The 15231-nt window shown below is 43.0% G+C and overlaps 1 protein-coding gene across 2 annotated transcripts in view; it reads left to right on the forward strand.

Annotated features, from left to right (window-relative positions):
• The window catches only part of MTMR12 (myotubularin related protein 12), a 75283-nt gene that overhangs the window by 25898 nt on the left and 34154 nt on the right, over positions 1 to 15231 (forward strand). The window contains exons 2-6 of one of the 2 annotated variants that reach the window (XM_047767540.1): positions 2870 to 2930; positions 5470 to 5612; positions 7340 to 7412; positions 8813 to 8943; positions 10536 to 10629. In XM_047767540.1, the coding sequence (XP_047623496.1) occupies positions 2870 to 2930; positions 5470 to 5612; positions 7340 to 7412; positions 8813 to 8943; positions 10536 to 10629 (502 nt within the window). The remainder of the gene's footprint in view (positions 1 to 2869; positions 2931 to 5469; positions 5613 to 7339; positions 7413 to 8812; positions 8944 to 10535; positions 10630 to 15231) is intronic. The other variant, XM_047767549.1, reaches the window with a different exon arrangement.

Here is a 15231-nt window from a genome sequence, read left to right on the forward strand (position 1 = left end):
AGTCCAGGCCATGGTTGTCTGTGTGTCTGGGGGTGGAGGTTTTATCTCCCATATCTTCTTTATGTGTCTCATTCTCTGTAGAACAGCTTTATCTGCTGCACTGTATTTATGACTAGCTCTGCGAGTCTGTAGTTGAAGCAGATTAGATTCTCTTAGCCCTTCAGCCAAATAAATGGTGGAGATAAAGTAATTAGCCACTTGCCAGTACTGTCTGCTAATCCATGCAGTTGATGAGAAGGGGGTGGCTTACTCCGGGAGGTTGTGGGATCGGGGAACAGTCTGGGGGAAGGCAGTTTGAGGTAGGACAGATTCCTAAAAGGTGTCTCCTGATTGTCTTATTTATACGATGTAAACAAAGAATTTCACTGACCGTTTCAAGAAATGTGTGTGGGTAGTTTTGGATAGTACAACATGCTTATCATCAGAAGATGATACTTCTGCGGGCGGACATAGCAGTAGGGTGGTCTTCTCCATGCCAGCTTCAGGTTTTGAACTGGAGTTCCAAGCACTGAAGATGATTGCTGGAGTTCTAACAGCCAATTGAATTTAATGAATTCGCTTCGCTTTCCTCAGAGAAAGATGATAGGCCTGTCAAAAATAATTATGCTTTAATTTAGTTCTTTGTCAATGACAGATGATGAAAACTCTCAACAAGAATTTCTAAATTATCAAAACACTCAGAGCATTTACATTTGCAACAATAGTTCCTCTTGTGTAACCTAGAGCAGTGCATCAAGAGTCATCTGGGGAGCTTTTTCAAAACTTGAGGCCCAGCTGCAGCCCCCACACTCTGCTTCCTCAGGTGTGTGGTGGGGCCAAGTGTCTGCAGAGCTAACAAGCTCCCCAGAGGATCTGACTCTCTGCAGGTTTGAGAAGCACTGCCTCAGAGAGGCTTGATTTATGGGCATCTCCTGGGATGGAAATCGTAGTTCTCTCCAAAACTGAGTCATCTCCACACTCAAAAACAGGTTCTCCCAGGAAGCCGTGACGTTGTTCTTATCCTTCAGTCTCAAGGTGGGCTCTCTGGTCTCTCCCTACCTTGTCTGTACCCAAGTTTCTTCTGATACTGTGCTTCAGTCTGAATCAACAAATTCAGAAAACTCATACCACCCAGAGACTTCTACCCAAAATGAAATAAAAATATTCCATTTTTATTTGTTGAGAGAACTTGTTTTGTAGAATTTCTCGCAGTTGGGATTTGACTGGTTGCATCCCTGTGGTGTCATTTAATGTGTCTGTCCCAGGGTTCTTATAAATCAGTGGGTTGACATAGAATCTAACGCAACTTGAGGTTAGATCATTAGGCAAGAATTCTTCATAGGTGGTGGGGTAGGTTGATGAGGAGGCCCAACTTGCCTCTCTATTTGTTATAGTAACAGCCTTTTAGATGATTGTTTTGGTCCATTAATTCATTAAGGATTGCTCATTATCTTTTTTTTTTTCATTTTTTTTATTACTCAAATGAATTTATCACATCTGTAGTTGTATAATGATCATAACAATCTGATTTCATAGGATTTCCATCCCACAGCCCAAGCACATCCCCCCACCCCCCAAACTGTCTCCTCCAGAGACCATAAGTTTTTCAATGTCTGTGAGTCAGCATCTGTTCTGCAAAGAAGTTCCATCTGTCCTTTTTTCAGATCCCACATGTCAGTGAAAGCATTTGATGTTGGTGTCTCATTGTATGGCTGACTTCACTTAGCATGATAATTTCTAGATCCATCCATGTTGCTAAAAATGCTGGTATTTCATTCTTTTTGATGGCTGAGTAATATTCCATTGTGTATATGTACCACGTCTTCTTGATCCACTCCTCTGTCAATGGACATTTAGGTTGTTTCCATGTCTTGGCTATTGACAAGAGTGCTGCAATGAACATTGGAGTACATGTGTCTTTGCGAGTCGTGGTTGTCTCTGGATAGATGCCCAGGAGTGGGACTGCTGGATCAAATGGTAGTTCTATGTTTAGTTTTCTGAGGAATCTCCATACTGCTTTCCACAGTGGTTGCACCAATTTACAATCCCACCCACAGTGTCATAGGGTTTCTTTTTCTCCACACCCTCTCCAGCACTTCTTGTTTGTAGACTTTTGGATGATGGCCATTCTGACTGGTGTAAGGTGGTACCTCATCGTGGTTTTGATTTGCATTTCTCTAATAATGAGTGATGCTCATTATCTTTGAATGTCTGATAAACACAACCCAACATAGAAGCATTTGAAGATATTTTTATTGAGAAACAGTGGCGCAGAGCCTGGCCTCGATTCCTTGACTGGCAGCAATGGCATCCTGTGGCACTGTCCTGTGGTTTTAGGTAACTTAGAATGGCCACAGCGTGCCCAGCTGCCTTTGCCTGAGCTCTGGCCTGCTACAGAGTAGAGGGATCAGGACTGACCAAGTACATTCATTTTTTTCCTATTTTTACCTTCAAGCCCTTGACACTGGTCCATTTTCTCTCAAAAACACACAGTAGTCTTGTTTTGTTCCCTTGATCCTCGCTGGGGAAGAGGGGGGTTTTTCTGTGGACTGGCTTCCATTCTCTTCCTGATTCTGCCTGAGCTGCCTTACTTTGCTGTGTGTCATTTGTCCCTTTACTTGCAGAGTGCCCACCCCTGTCCCTCTGCTTGAGACAACTAATAGATGTTGACCCTAAATAAATAATGTAATACATGGAACTAACTTGTTGGAATTTTCTGAGTTCCTTTAGTTAAAATACTTAAGAAACCCAAACAACTAGCTTGTCAAATAAACAAAAAGCTCCTCTGTGCATATGGTGTTTTAGTGTGTATTCTGAAAGCATAGCTTTCTGTTACTCATTTTGAGCCCTTAAACAAAGAAAAATATCACCCTTTGCTCTTCTCTTTTAGGAAATTCACACAAACGAAAAGGAAGTAACAGAGAAGGAAGTAACTCTTCACTTGTTGCCAGGTAACAGTCATGTTAGCATCCTACCTTGTGTGCAATTCAAAGCCAGCGATAAATTATGTCATCCCTAGTAGCTCTATATATAAACTCCTTTGTTTTCATCCAGACAGTGTGTGACAGTAATGAGTTGGGCAAAAATATCAAGGTCTTTAGTTCAATAACTGCACACCTGGGACTGAGTATTACAACATCAAGAAAGAATTTGTTTCCCCTTCCCCATAGCTGATAAAAATAATCCTAGGACATTCTCACCTCTTTTCTAAGCAAATGAGGCCTTTTTTCAGGTTGCCTTACTTGGCTTCATCAAGTTTTCTGGTCCCCTAGTCAGGGAAATTCTGGTCCCCCACAGAGCGCTGCACTCACATGCGCTGGGCTTTAAGCAACAGTGGGGCTGCCAGGGCTTTGCTCTTAGGTCATCACCGAGGAGCCTGGCTTGGTGGGAATTTTTATTTATTTATTTATTTTGAGATGCAGGAGAGACTTTCCGTAGCTTAAGTTTTAATCATTTCTGAATTCACAAACAGAAACTACTTGGTGTAGCCCTCCTGTATGTAGCTCTCCTGTGAATTGTGCATTCAGTCCTTCCACTTACTTTTTTCTGATCTCAAATGGCTTTTTTCCATAAGTATTTTTAAGAACATCTTCCCAAAACAATAGAGGCCTTGTTCTGGTACTTGTAATATTATTCCATTTTATAGGGAGGATGAGAATGAATAAGCACACGTTTCTGATTGATCCACCTTACTTGGTAAATATATCAGCATCTATAACTTTTTAAAAAATGTTTATGTGTTAAAGGCTTTTCCCCATGATAATGGCATAGTCCTCAATCCATATATCCTATTGTCTTTGCTTGGGTTATAGATTCTGAAATTTACTTTTGTTTTTAGCTTAGTGCTCTCCTATCCCCTGGACCCCTGGATTTCCTGACCCCTGCACACCTAGTCTCTTCTAGGTGTGCAGCCTCAGTTTTTGAGACTAGATTAAGATTTCTTCCAGCTCCTGCAGCCCATGACTCGAGACTCTGTCCGCTCCCAGCGGATAAGAGTGGCGCAGCGGGCTGTGCTTGCGGAGCCCCAGCCCCACCCTGGCATGTCCTGTTCCACCCTGTGTGCTGGTGTCTGGTCTGCAGGGCATGACCACAGACCCATATGGCTTGCCTGGTCTTGGGAGAAGCTCGCTGTTAAAAGCTGTTTCACACCAGGAGCTGAAAGCACAGGAAGCCATGCTCACAGGTCTTCCACCCCGGATTCAGCTGAAGCACTTTTTCTGGAACTATTTGAAACCCTAAGGAGGCCCTGACTTGATTGTTTTCTTCAGGCTCTGTGGTGTCTGTAGAGGCTGACCTGGTGGCTGAGGATTTCCGCAGTAATTAACTCCTTAGAAGTCTTAGTGTCTGAAATTCTTCTTGATAGTCTTAGTGTCTGAAATTCTTCTTTGTTTTCATTTTGAAGGTTAGACCAAATGAATTCTGAACCAAACAGTATATTTAGGGACATTAAAGGAAATAACCAGAGGGAGATTCTGAGGAGAAGATGTTTGTCTGTTGGATGAGAAGAAAATCCCCCCCCACCCCCTTTTTGGCTGGCCTGTGGCATATGGACATTCCCAGGATAGGGATCAGACCCTTGCCACAGCAGAGATCCAAGCCGCTGCAATGACAACGGTGGATTTTTAACTCTCTGTGCTACAAGAGAACTTGGAAAATTCCTTTATTTTCCTTTCTTGTTGCAAAGTATTTTCACCTTTTTTTCATGTCCCCTGTATCCTTCTCTTTGTTCCTGCCCTCACTCAGACATCCAAGTCCTCATGAGCTTCTCCACTTCCTGCCTCTCCCTAAATCCTCATCTTTTTGACTGTAGAGAAGTATTCTCTGTCACCAGGAAATAGAGCTTCTCATGCTGCTGGGCGTCTGCAGATAGAGCAGGAAAGGTGACACACTGAGAGGAAATAACCCTCAACTAAGAAAGAGAGGAAACACTGTTTTTTCCCACAAACCCCTGACCTCCCTTTTCCTCCCATCCCTGTCCGTGAAGCCAGAATGAATGTGATTGTGCTGCGCCCTCTGTGCCTGAGGAAGCTGCCTGAGGGCCCTGGCCAGGGAGACACCCGCCCTCTTTCAGCAGTTCTGGGGGGGAGGAAGGGCCCACTTGCCCTGGAAAGGGGGCCAAGCGCTCCATTCAGAGGACGCTGGCCAGCCTTTCTGGCTTTGCTCACCTAGGGTACCGCTTGGGTCCAAGTGATAAAAACATGAACACCTGTGCTTGCACGTGTAGCGAGGCCATTTCCAGCCATTTGGATAGGTCTGCTCTTCACCGTGAGGAGACAGAGAAATGTTCCGTGTGCAAGTGTGTCTGAACCATTGTGATTTCACTTCTCTGTGGTCTCCACTCCGCTTCATCTTCTCCCCTTGGTTTAGCAGCTCCTGCGCTGCATCGTAGCATGTGTTTGTCTTTGCGGGCATACAGCTGGGGAAGCTTGTACTGTTCGCATTCTGTGTGTTCCCTGAGGACTAAAGGGGCCTTGTTTTGGTTTCGAGCAGGTGAACAGCTGCTCTGTGAAGCCAGCACAGTACTCAAGTGTGTCCAGGAAGATTCCTGTCAGCGTGGGATCTATGGAAGGCTGGTCTGCACAGACTTCAAGATCTCTTTCTTGGGCGACGATGAATCCGCATTGGACAATGATGTATGTATGAGCTGCGTTTGGCTGAGTTCAGGGGAGCAGTGCCCTTGCAGCCCCACTCTCTCTTTTCCCAGCTTCTCAGTTGCTCGCCCCCCAACACACACACATACACACAGCGGCCAAAGTCGTCCTCACCACTGGTCTGCTCTCTGTCCTTCAGATATCCTTTCAGTGGGAGGACCCTCTGCAGTTTCCCACCAGTGCCTCACGTCACACTGGCTAGCGTTTGACTTCCTAGGTTGACATGGGAAGCTTTTTGTTTTCTTCTGTGTTTTGGTGCAGTACATAGCACTTATGGGAGTCACATCTCCCCAAACAGGCTAGTTCCTCATGTTTCCTCTGTACTTAACTCTTCTTCAAATTCAGGAACTGAGTTATGAAACTGGGGCTGAGGGGAGCACTTGCGTTTGAGTTTACTCTGCACCAAGAAGTAGTGTCCTTGTCCCACTTATGAAGAACGAGCAGTGGAGGGAGGTGAACGCCCACACCCCTCAGAGTGCGCTCTGCGGCAGCAGGAACCAGCCACTTCAAAGCATGGGCTTCTGTGCTCCTGTTGCTCTAGCAGCTTGGTTCCTAGTCCTGTAGAAAGACAGCATTTACAGAAACTTGGGGTTTTCTTCCTGAAGCTCTGTCACTCACCTGTGTGCGTCTGCGTGAACAGGTCTGAACCTGCATGTGCCACTTCCCAGAACCTCTAAAGGGCTCTTATGTGGCCTGGGAACAGCCAGGAAACAGCAAGTCCTGCCTGGGTTTGAAAATGAGCGCTTTCCGTGTTTCTCATACACTTCACTCCTTCAGTGTCCCTTTCTTGGGGATGGACTACATTTCCCTCTTTGTTCAGTTTTTTAAAGAATGTATACCTTTTCAAAATGACAACAACAAAAAATGAAACAAAGGAAAAAAAGTATACCTTTTCATTTTTTCCTGGTTTATTGAGATATAATTGACGTAACATTGTATTAGTTTTTTTTTCTTTTCTTTTTTTTGCCTTTTCTAGGGCCACTCCCACGGCACATGGGGGTTCCCAGGATAGGGGTCGAAGCGGAGCTGCAGCCGCCGGCCTACATCAGAGCCACAGCAATGCGGGATCCAAGCTGTGTCTGCAACCTACACCACAGCTCACGGCAACGCCGGATCCTTAACCCACTGAGCAAGGCCAGGGATCGAACCTGCAGCCTCATGGTTCCTAGTCAGATTCGTTAACCACTGCGCCACGACAGGAACTCCAACATTGTATTAGTTTAAGGGTACATACAGTATAATGATTTTGATATATTTTGTATTGTGGTAATTTCTGCTGTACAACAAAGTGATTAAATTATATATGTACACAAAAGTTTTTCCTTGTGATGGGAACTTTTAAAATCTACCATCTTAGCAATTTTCAAATGCACAATGCAGTGTTAATTATAGTCTCCGTGCTGTACGTTATATCCCGAGGACTTATCTATTTACTTATGATCAAAGTTTGCACCTTTTGACCACCTTCACCCATTTCTCCTATCCCTCCCCATTTTTCCTTCTTTTTTTAAATTACTCAATTTATTACATTTAGAGTTGTACAATGATCATTACAGTCCAGTTTTATAGGATTTCCATCCCACACCCCAGCACATCCCCCCACCCCATTTTTCTTAATATGCAAGTGGAGAATGGTGATTTGCTCTGCCTATAAATGTCTAACAGTACACGGAAAGGAGTCAACAGTTGTTTCTTTTTGAATTTTGTAGGAAACCCAATTTAAGAATAAGGTCGTAGGAGAAAATGACATTACACTCCACTGTGTTGACCAGATTTATGGAGGTAAGTTTCTGTTTTCCCCTGGGGTGTTGTCAGCCTTCGAAAGTGTAACTGATAATGATTATTTTTTTGGTCCCTTTATAGTTGACTAAAATTTCTTCACATATTTACCTTGTTAAAATCAGTTTTGTGAATGATAAAATTGAGGTGTAAATTGGCTTATTTGGAGTCACTTAACTGGAGGAGTGGGCTTGAACTTGGAACCTGTTCTTTCATGATGCCATTACATATTAGATGTTGATCATATGTCAGTGTTAGCTGTGCAGGTCTTACTCTTTTATTTTTCTTTTTTTGTCTTTTAGGGCCACACCCACAGCATTTGGAAGTTCCCAGGCTAGGGGTCTAATCAGAACTGCAGCTGCTGGCCTACACCACAGCCATAGCCACAGCAATCCCAGATCTAAACCGTGTCTGCAACCACAGCTCACAGCAATGCAGGCGAGGCCAGGGATCAAACCTGAGTCCTCATGGATACTAGTCAGGTTCATTAGCACTGCACCACAATAGAACTTCTATGTAGGTCTTACTTTAAAGGCTAACCTTTTTTTTTTTTTTTTGTCTTTTTAGGGCTGTACCTACAGCATATGGAGGTTCCCAGGCTAGGGGTCTAATTGGAGCTATAGCCGCTGGCCTACACCACAGCCACAGCAACACCAAATCTGAGCTGAGTCTGCGTCCTGCACCACAGCTCACGACAATGCTTGATCCTTAACCCACTGAGCAAGGCCAGGGATCGAACCCGCAACCTCATGGTTCCTAGTTGGATTTGTTTCCGCTGCGCCATGACAGGAACTCCCAAAGATTTCCTTTTTTTTTTTTTTTTTTTGTCTTAAAGGCTAACCTGATAAAGGTCTGTTGTGGTGCTCTTGAGTGTCTTTGCTACTGACTAAACAAGCCTCTCTCTGCTCCACTTCTCTATTTTTGTAGTCAGGGCTTTGTCAGAAATCTTCCAATAGCGTTTATGGTGTTCCCAGCACCAACAGACCCTGCGGGTTCCAAACTCTGGGGTGGAGGTGGGGGTGTGTCAGGAGGGCCTTAACCATGAGTCCAGGATTTGACTGTCCCCAAAGCACATCCTGAGGGAGCTCCCTTCCATCTTTTATAATTTCAGTTTTCAGAGTTGGGTTTTCTGCACAAGTCAGTTCTGCTGACAGTGGCCAGTCTTTTTTTTTGGTTTTGTGCTTCCTCGGGAGGAATGAGGAACCTTGGCTGTTCTTGGAGAACCAGGGCCCCTGCTGGGTGGGACTGGGCTCTTACCGACAGTTACTTAGAAGGTAGAGCTTTTCTCTCACTTTTGAGAGGTGTCCTTAGAAGTAGATCGTCTACCTTGTTACTTTAGCGTTAACTTGAAACTTGATTTTCCTTATAACATGATTTTCCTTAATTTCATTGTTGATGTGTAGTGTTTGATGAGAAAAAAAAGACTCTCTTTGGACAGCTGAAGAAATACCCTGAGACACTCATCATCCACTGCAAAGACCTCCGGGTATTCCACTTTTGTCTGAGGTACACAAAAGAAGAGGAAGTCAAAAGGGTAACTAGTTGCATGTGTTTTTAGGTTTTATTTCCCATCAGGTTTTCCCCACTAACTGTAGTTCTTACTTCCAATTCCCGAAGGTCGTGGGGAGCCTATCACTCTGTAAAGTTGAAATCAGTTACAATCGGTGTGCTTAGATTTGAATTGAGAGCTGATTTGGTAGCGCATGACTGTATTATCTTGGCACATGCTACCTTCAATCCTTCTGTTTATAGTGTTTTTGTTCCTGGAGCCTCCAGAGGATGGGAGGTGGTAAAGCAGGGTCAGAAGGCAGTGGGGGAAAGGGGAAGAAGCTGGAACTGCTAGAAGCAGCCCTCTCCGCTCACCTCTGACAGCCTTCCCAGAAGGCAGCAGCAGTGACCCCCAGCTCCTGGAATGAATGAGTTGACATCTGGGAGGCTGTGGTTACCCATGGAAGGAGGAGGAGGTACATGGGTCAGATGAGCAAAAAGCAAGTCACCAAATAAGCCTGCTCATTTGGTCGCTTACTTAATCTGGTTGCTGCAGCACATTGAGATAATGTAACTGGTTTCCATGGTTATCATAACTTCCAGGATTTCTCTTAAGATACTGAAGATTTCAGGCTGACCACAGTCATAGTAGATATATCAGGGGAAACTTATATGCGTTGTTTTTGGCTACAGTGAGTTATGCATTCTTTTTAGGAAGCCTTTTAATTTTCTTCCAGGTAGTGTGGTGGTTCAGTTAGAATAATAAACATGATTTTAGTGTCTGTTGTGAGCAGGAAAAAGAGTGGTATAGATAAGGAAAATTGCCAGGGGAGCCAGAAACTTCATTTTGAATGATGATTTTAGTCATCTCTCTAAACACACTTTTGTTGAGAACTTCAGACAAAAGGCACAATGGATTGATTTCCTTATCTTTTTTTTTTTTTTTGGGTCCTTTTGCCATTTCTTGGGCTGCTCCCACGGCATATGGAGGTTCCCAGGCTAGGGGTCGAATTGGAGCTGTAGCTGCCAGCCTACACCACAGCCACAGCAACATGAGATCTGAGCCGCGTCTGCAACCTACACCACAGCTCTCGGCAATACCGGATCCTTAACCCACTGAGCACGGCCAGGGATCGAACCCGCCACCTCATCATTCCTAGTTGGATTCGCTAACCACTGAGCCATGATGGGAACTCCTGATTTCCTTATCTTCCAGAATATTCTCAAGGCCACAGAAAGTAGATCAGGATAGCTAGGCATCTTCGTTTTTATCTGATGTCACCTGTGTGTCTTTGACAAGTCACATTTTTGAAGTATCTGAATATAGCACTTAATTTTTTTAGCGCTTTGTTTTTGAGAAATTAGACTAAGTTTAAAAAATTGCTTTGGAAATTTAAAGCTCTTAAAAAATCTGACAAAATGGTTAGCATTCTGTTTATTTGGCATTATTCCCAGAGATAACATTACAGATACAGACCTCAACAAGAGTTGGCATGCTGCCCATCAGAACCCATTAGCGTTACTGAAAACCTAGACAACTTGGTTCTTGTCTCTCTGAAGTTTATCTGCCAAAAGCATGACTCTCTCAGGTTTATCTGCCAAAAGCATGACTCTTTCCATTGCTTGGTTCTCTTCTAGATTGTCAGTGGCATAATTCATCATACCCAGGCTCCAAAACTACTTAAACGATTGTTCCTGTTTTCCTATGCAACTGCAGCACAGAACAATACAGGTGAGGTTTCATCTGCAGGTAGCCAAGACCCTTCCGGTTCCTACCTGTGACTTATGGGAGAAAACCCATCTGTGGTTCCCCTCCTGCTTCTCTGCAATTGGTCATTTCTTGCTTGAGTGATTCATTCAGATGTCTTAAAAATTTTTTTTTCCTGTCATCTTTGTTGCTTTCTTTCTTTCTTTTATTTATTTTCACAACCACACCCATAGCATATGGAGATTCCCAGGCTAGGGGTCAAATCGGAGCTACAGCTGCCGGGCCTACACCACAGCCACAGCAAAGTGGGATCCAAGCCAAGTGCGTGACCTACACCACAGCTCAAGGCAACACTGGAACCCTGACCCACTGAGCGAGGCCAGGGATAGAACCTACATCCTCATGGATACTAGTTGGATTTGTTTCTGCTGTGCCACAATGGGAACTCCTTGTCCATGGGTTCTTTTTTCTACTTTAGTATATTTGATTTCATTTCATAAGACTCTACAAAATGTCTTGCATTCTAGTAAGTTTTTCAACAATGAAAACATGCTGTATAGCAAATATTTTAGGGAGAAATAGAATAGTTGGGTATAAGACAACACATCAGAAAACTAGTTTGATTAGAAAACTTAAAATTCCAAATGTTTTCCATTCTGTTCACTGTAAAAGAGCAATCTTTTAAGTAAGAAACTTTGGTCATCTGCATTAGCTATTAACAATGCCTAGCATTGAATTAGTGTTTCCACAGATGTCTGTCTTCTTCCTTCTCTGGATCTCACCTCTCCCTCTGTTCACTTGTTCTACCCACTCTTCTTTTTCTTAAAATTCCAAGCTAGCATTTTTATTTTTTTCTTCCAGTTGTATTGAGATATCATTGGCACACAGTACCATTTAAGATTAAGGTATGAAGTTTCCTTAATACTTAAGGTATGAAGTTCTTAAGTACTTCACAAATACTTCATACTTAAGTATGAAGTTCCCTTCATACTTAAGGTATAAAGTTGGTGGCTCGGCAGATTAAGGATCTGGTGATGTCCCTGCTCTGGCTCAGGTTGCAGCTGTGGCTCGGTTTCCATCCCTGACCCGGGAACTTCTGCACGCTGTGGGTGCAGCCAAAAAAAAAAAAGTTTTAAGGAGTACAGCATAGTGATTTAACCTACATACATCATGGAATGATTACTGCAAAAAGTTTAATGAATATCCTTCATCTCGTATACAAGATTAAAGACATAGAAAAACATTTTTTTTCCTTGTGATGAGAACTCTTAGGATTTACCCTCTTTAACAATTTTCATACGTAAATGCACAGCAGCGTGGTTTGTTTTGTTTTGTTTGTCTTTTTGTCTTTTCAGGGCCACACGCACGGCATATGGAGGTTCCCAGGCAAGGGGTCGAATCGGAGCTGTAGCCTCAGCCTGTACCACAGCCACAGCAACACGGGATCCGAACCGCGTCTGCGACCCACACCACAGCTCACGACAATGCCGGATTTGTAATCCACTGAGCAAGGCCAGGGATCAGACTGGCAACCTCATGGTTCGTAGTCGGGTTCGTTTCCATTGCGCCACAACGGGAACACCCAGCAGTGTCAATCATGTACATCGAACCCCTCTGCCCATCATCCTTAACGTGAAATTGATGTTTAGTGCTCCTATGTGCCTTGTGCTTTTCACCAGGGAACTGGCATGCTAGTTTAACCTCATTTATCATGCATACTTTCTGACATGCTGAGTTGCATTGTCATTAACTGCTCACTTGGTAAATGGTTATCAAACGCTTGCTGTGGGTTGGGCCCTTGGGGAGATGAACAAGTCTAAATCCTTGCCCTCTAAGAGCCTCAAGTCAGACAGAGGGATGTGTGCCCTGGTGGGAGGGCTATCCAAGGCGAAGGCTGTGACTGAGCTACAGGTGGAGATGGGGGAGTGTCTGGCACACACACAGGAGTCTTTGGCCTGTGCAGAGATGTGCAGAGGGCTAAAGAGAGCGGGTTGCATTTTGGGAACTATGGTGATTTAGTAGAAAGGGTATGAATTTGGAGAACTGTCCCACCTGAGTTCAAATCCTTGCCCAGCTGCCCAGTAGCTGTGTGATCCTGGGGATGACATTTAACTCTTGGAGTCTGTTTTCTCACTTAAAAATTGCAGTATTAATACTTCCCTTGAAGTGCTGCGAAGATTGTAAATTGTTTGCATGGTGCGTGGGGTGCAGTCGTTGAATGAGGGTTAATTGAGAGTGGAACTGCTTATTCAGGACAGACAACGTCCAGAGGATCTCGTGTCATTATGAGATACATTTAGCACTACTGTCAGGCTAAACATAAAACCTGTTCCTTAATTCAGTAAGTTCATCTTTGAAATGACCTTTTCACTGTAGCAGTATGTGTATGTGCTGATTAACTGGGTACTGGCTGACAACAGCTTGTTGCAATATGACATATAAAATAGGACGTCTTTGTTGATTCCTCTAACTTATATAAACATTTATTGTGTCTATGTTTGAAAATCTTACTCTTGTTTTTGGGAACTCTGCCTCTTCCTTATATCCTGGCTCTTGGTCTGGACCCAGCACAGGACTGTTTGACAGCTTCCTGGCACATGTCAAGCTGGGTGCCAAAACCTTTACTTTGACTGACCCTGGCAGTTTCATTACCTTGCGGTGGCTTTTTGTGCCAGGAAGCTCAGGATATGTAACATCTTCTCTTCTATCTGAATTTTAGCCCCTTTATCGTCTCCTTTCAACCTCCATTTTTTTTGGAAGTGAAGTCTCTAATGATGATGCAAATTGACTGATTAGCTTTTTCACTAAGTAGGGATTTGTAGGGGGGTGCTTTGCAATCTGAAATCTTTCATTATTCTCAGGCTTAGTAATTTACAGATGTGGAGTCCCCGTTGTGGTGCAGAGGAAATGAATCTGACTAAGAACCATGCGGGTTCGATCCCTGGCCTCAGTGGGTTAAGGATCTGACATTGCAGTGAGCTGTGGTGTAGACCACAGACATGGCTTGGATCCCACGTGGTTGTGGCTGTGGTGTAGGCCAGCAGCTGTAGCTCCAATTCGACCCCTAGCCTGGGAACCTCTATATGCTGCAGATGCAGCCCTAAAAAGCAAATAAATAAATAAATAAATAAATAATTCACAGATGTGCTTGAGCTGAAAGGTACTAAATGCTTTTATGACAGGGTATTTTAGGGAAGAACTTAGCTGTATTGATAAGAAAATGATCTGTTATGCATTGTATTATTATTACTTATGTCCATGGGGGACTTCTTTTGCATTCATTACTTTATGGGAATTTCCTGGACTGCTGCCTAGATTTGATTCCAGCTCTGCCATTGCTTAGCTTTGTGACACTGGACAAGTTACTTGACCTTTCTGTGCCCCTTCTGTAAAATTGAGGAAATATTACCACCCATCCCATAGGGTTGTGGGGATTGAGTTGTTAAATGAAATATGCTCAGAACAGCACCTGGCACATATCAAGTGCTGTATAAACTTAACTACTTAAAAAAAAAAGTTAATCTTATTATCATCCTTTGTACTATGATCTGGTTTCATTAAAAGGAGCAGGTGAAAAAAAAAAAAAACACGTGGCAACTAAACAACATGCTACTAAACAACCAATGGATCACTGAAGAAATCAAAGAGGAGATTAAAAAATACCTAGAAGCAAATAACAACAAAGATACGACCCTCCAAAACCTATGGGATGCTGCAAAAGGCGCTTTAGTTTATAGCAATACAAGCCCACCTCGGAAAACAAGAAAAAGCTCAAATAAACAAGCTAACTTTACATCTAAAGCAGCTCAAGAGAGAAGAACAGACAAGACCTAAAGTTAGCAGAAGGAAAGAAATCATAAAGATCAGAGCAGAAATCAATTAAGTAGAAATGAAGAAAACCATAGAGAAGATCAATGAAACAGAAAGCTGGTTCTTTGAAAAGATCGGCAAAATGGATAAACCCTTAGCCAGACTTCTCAAGAAAGAAAGAGAGAAGACTCAAATCAATAAAATTAGAAATGATAAAGGAGAAGTAACAATGGACATCACAGAAATACAAAGGATCATAAGAAACTACTATATGTAACTATATGCCAATAAAATGGAAAACCTAGAAGAAATGGACCAATTCTTAGAAAAGTACAATCTTCCAAGACTAAACCAAGATGAAATAGAAAAGATGAATGGACCAATCATAAGAACTGAAATTGAAGCTGTGATTAAAAAACTTCCAACAATCAAAAGTCCAGGACCAGATGGCTTCACAGGTGAATTCTATCAAACATTTAGAGAAGAGCTAACACCTATCCTTCTGAAACTGTTCCAAAAAAATCGCAGAGGAAGGAACACTCCCAAACTCATTCTATGAGGCCACCATTACCCTGATACCAAACAGACAAAGATATCACACAAAAAAGAAAATTACAGGCCAATTTCACTGATGAACATTGATGCAAAAATCCTCAACAAAATACTAGCAAACCACATCCAACAATACATTACAAGGATTGTACATCATGATCAAGTGGGATTTATCGCAGGGATGTAAGGGTTCTTCAGTATCTGCAAATCCATCAGTGTGATACACCACATTAACAAACTGAAGAATTAAAACCATATGATCCT

This window comes from Phacochoerus africanus, chromosome 1 (genome assembly GCF_016906955.1).
Source record: "Phacochoerus africanus isolate WHEZ1 chromosome 1, ROS_Pafr_v1, whole genome shotgun sequence".
Classification (NCBI taxonomy): Eukaryota; Metazoa; Chordata; class Mammalia; order Artiodactyla; family Suidae; genus Phacochoerus; species Phacochoerus africanus.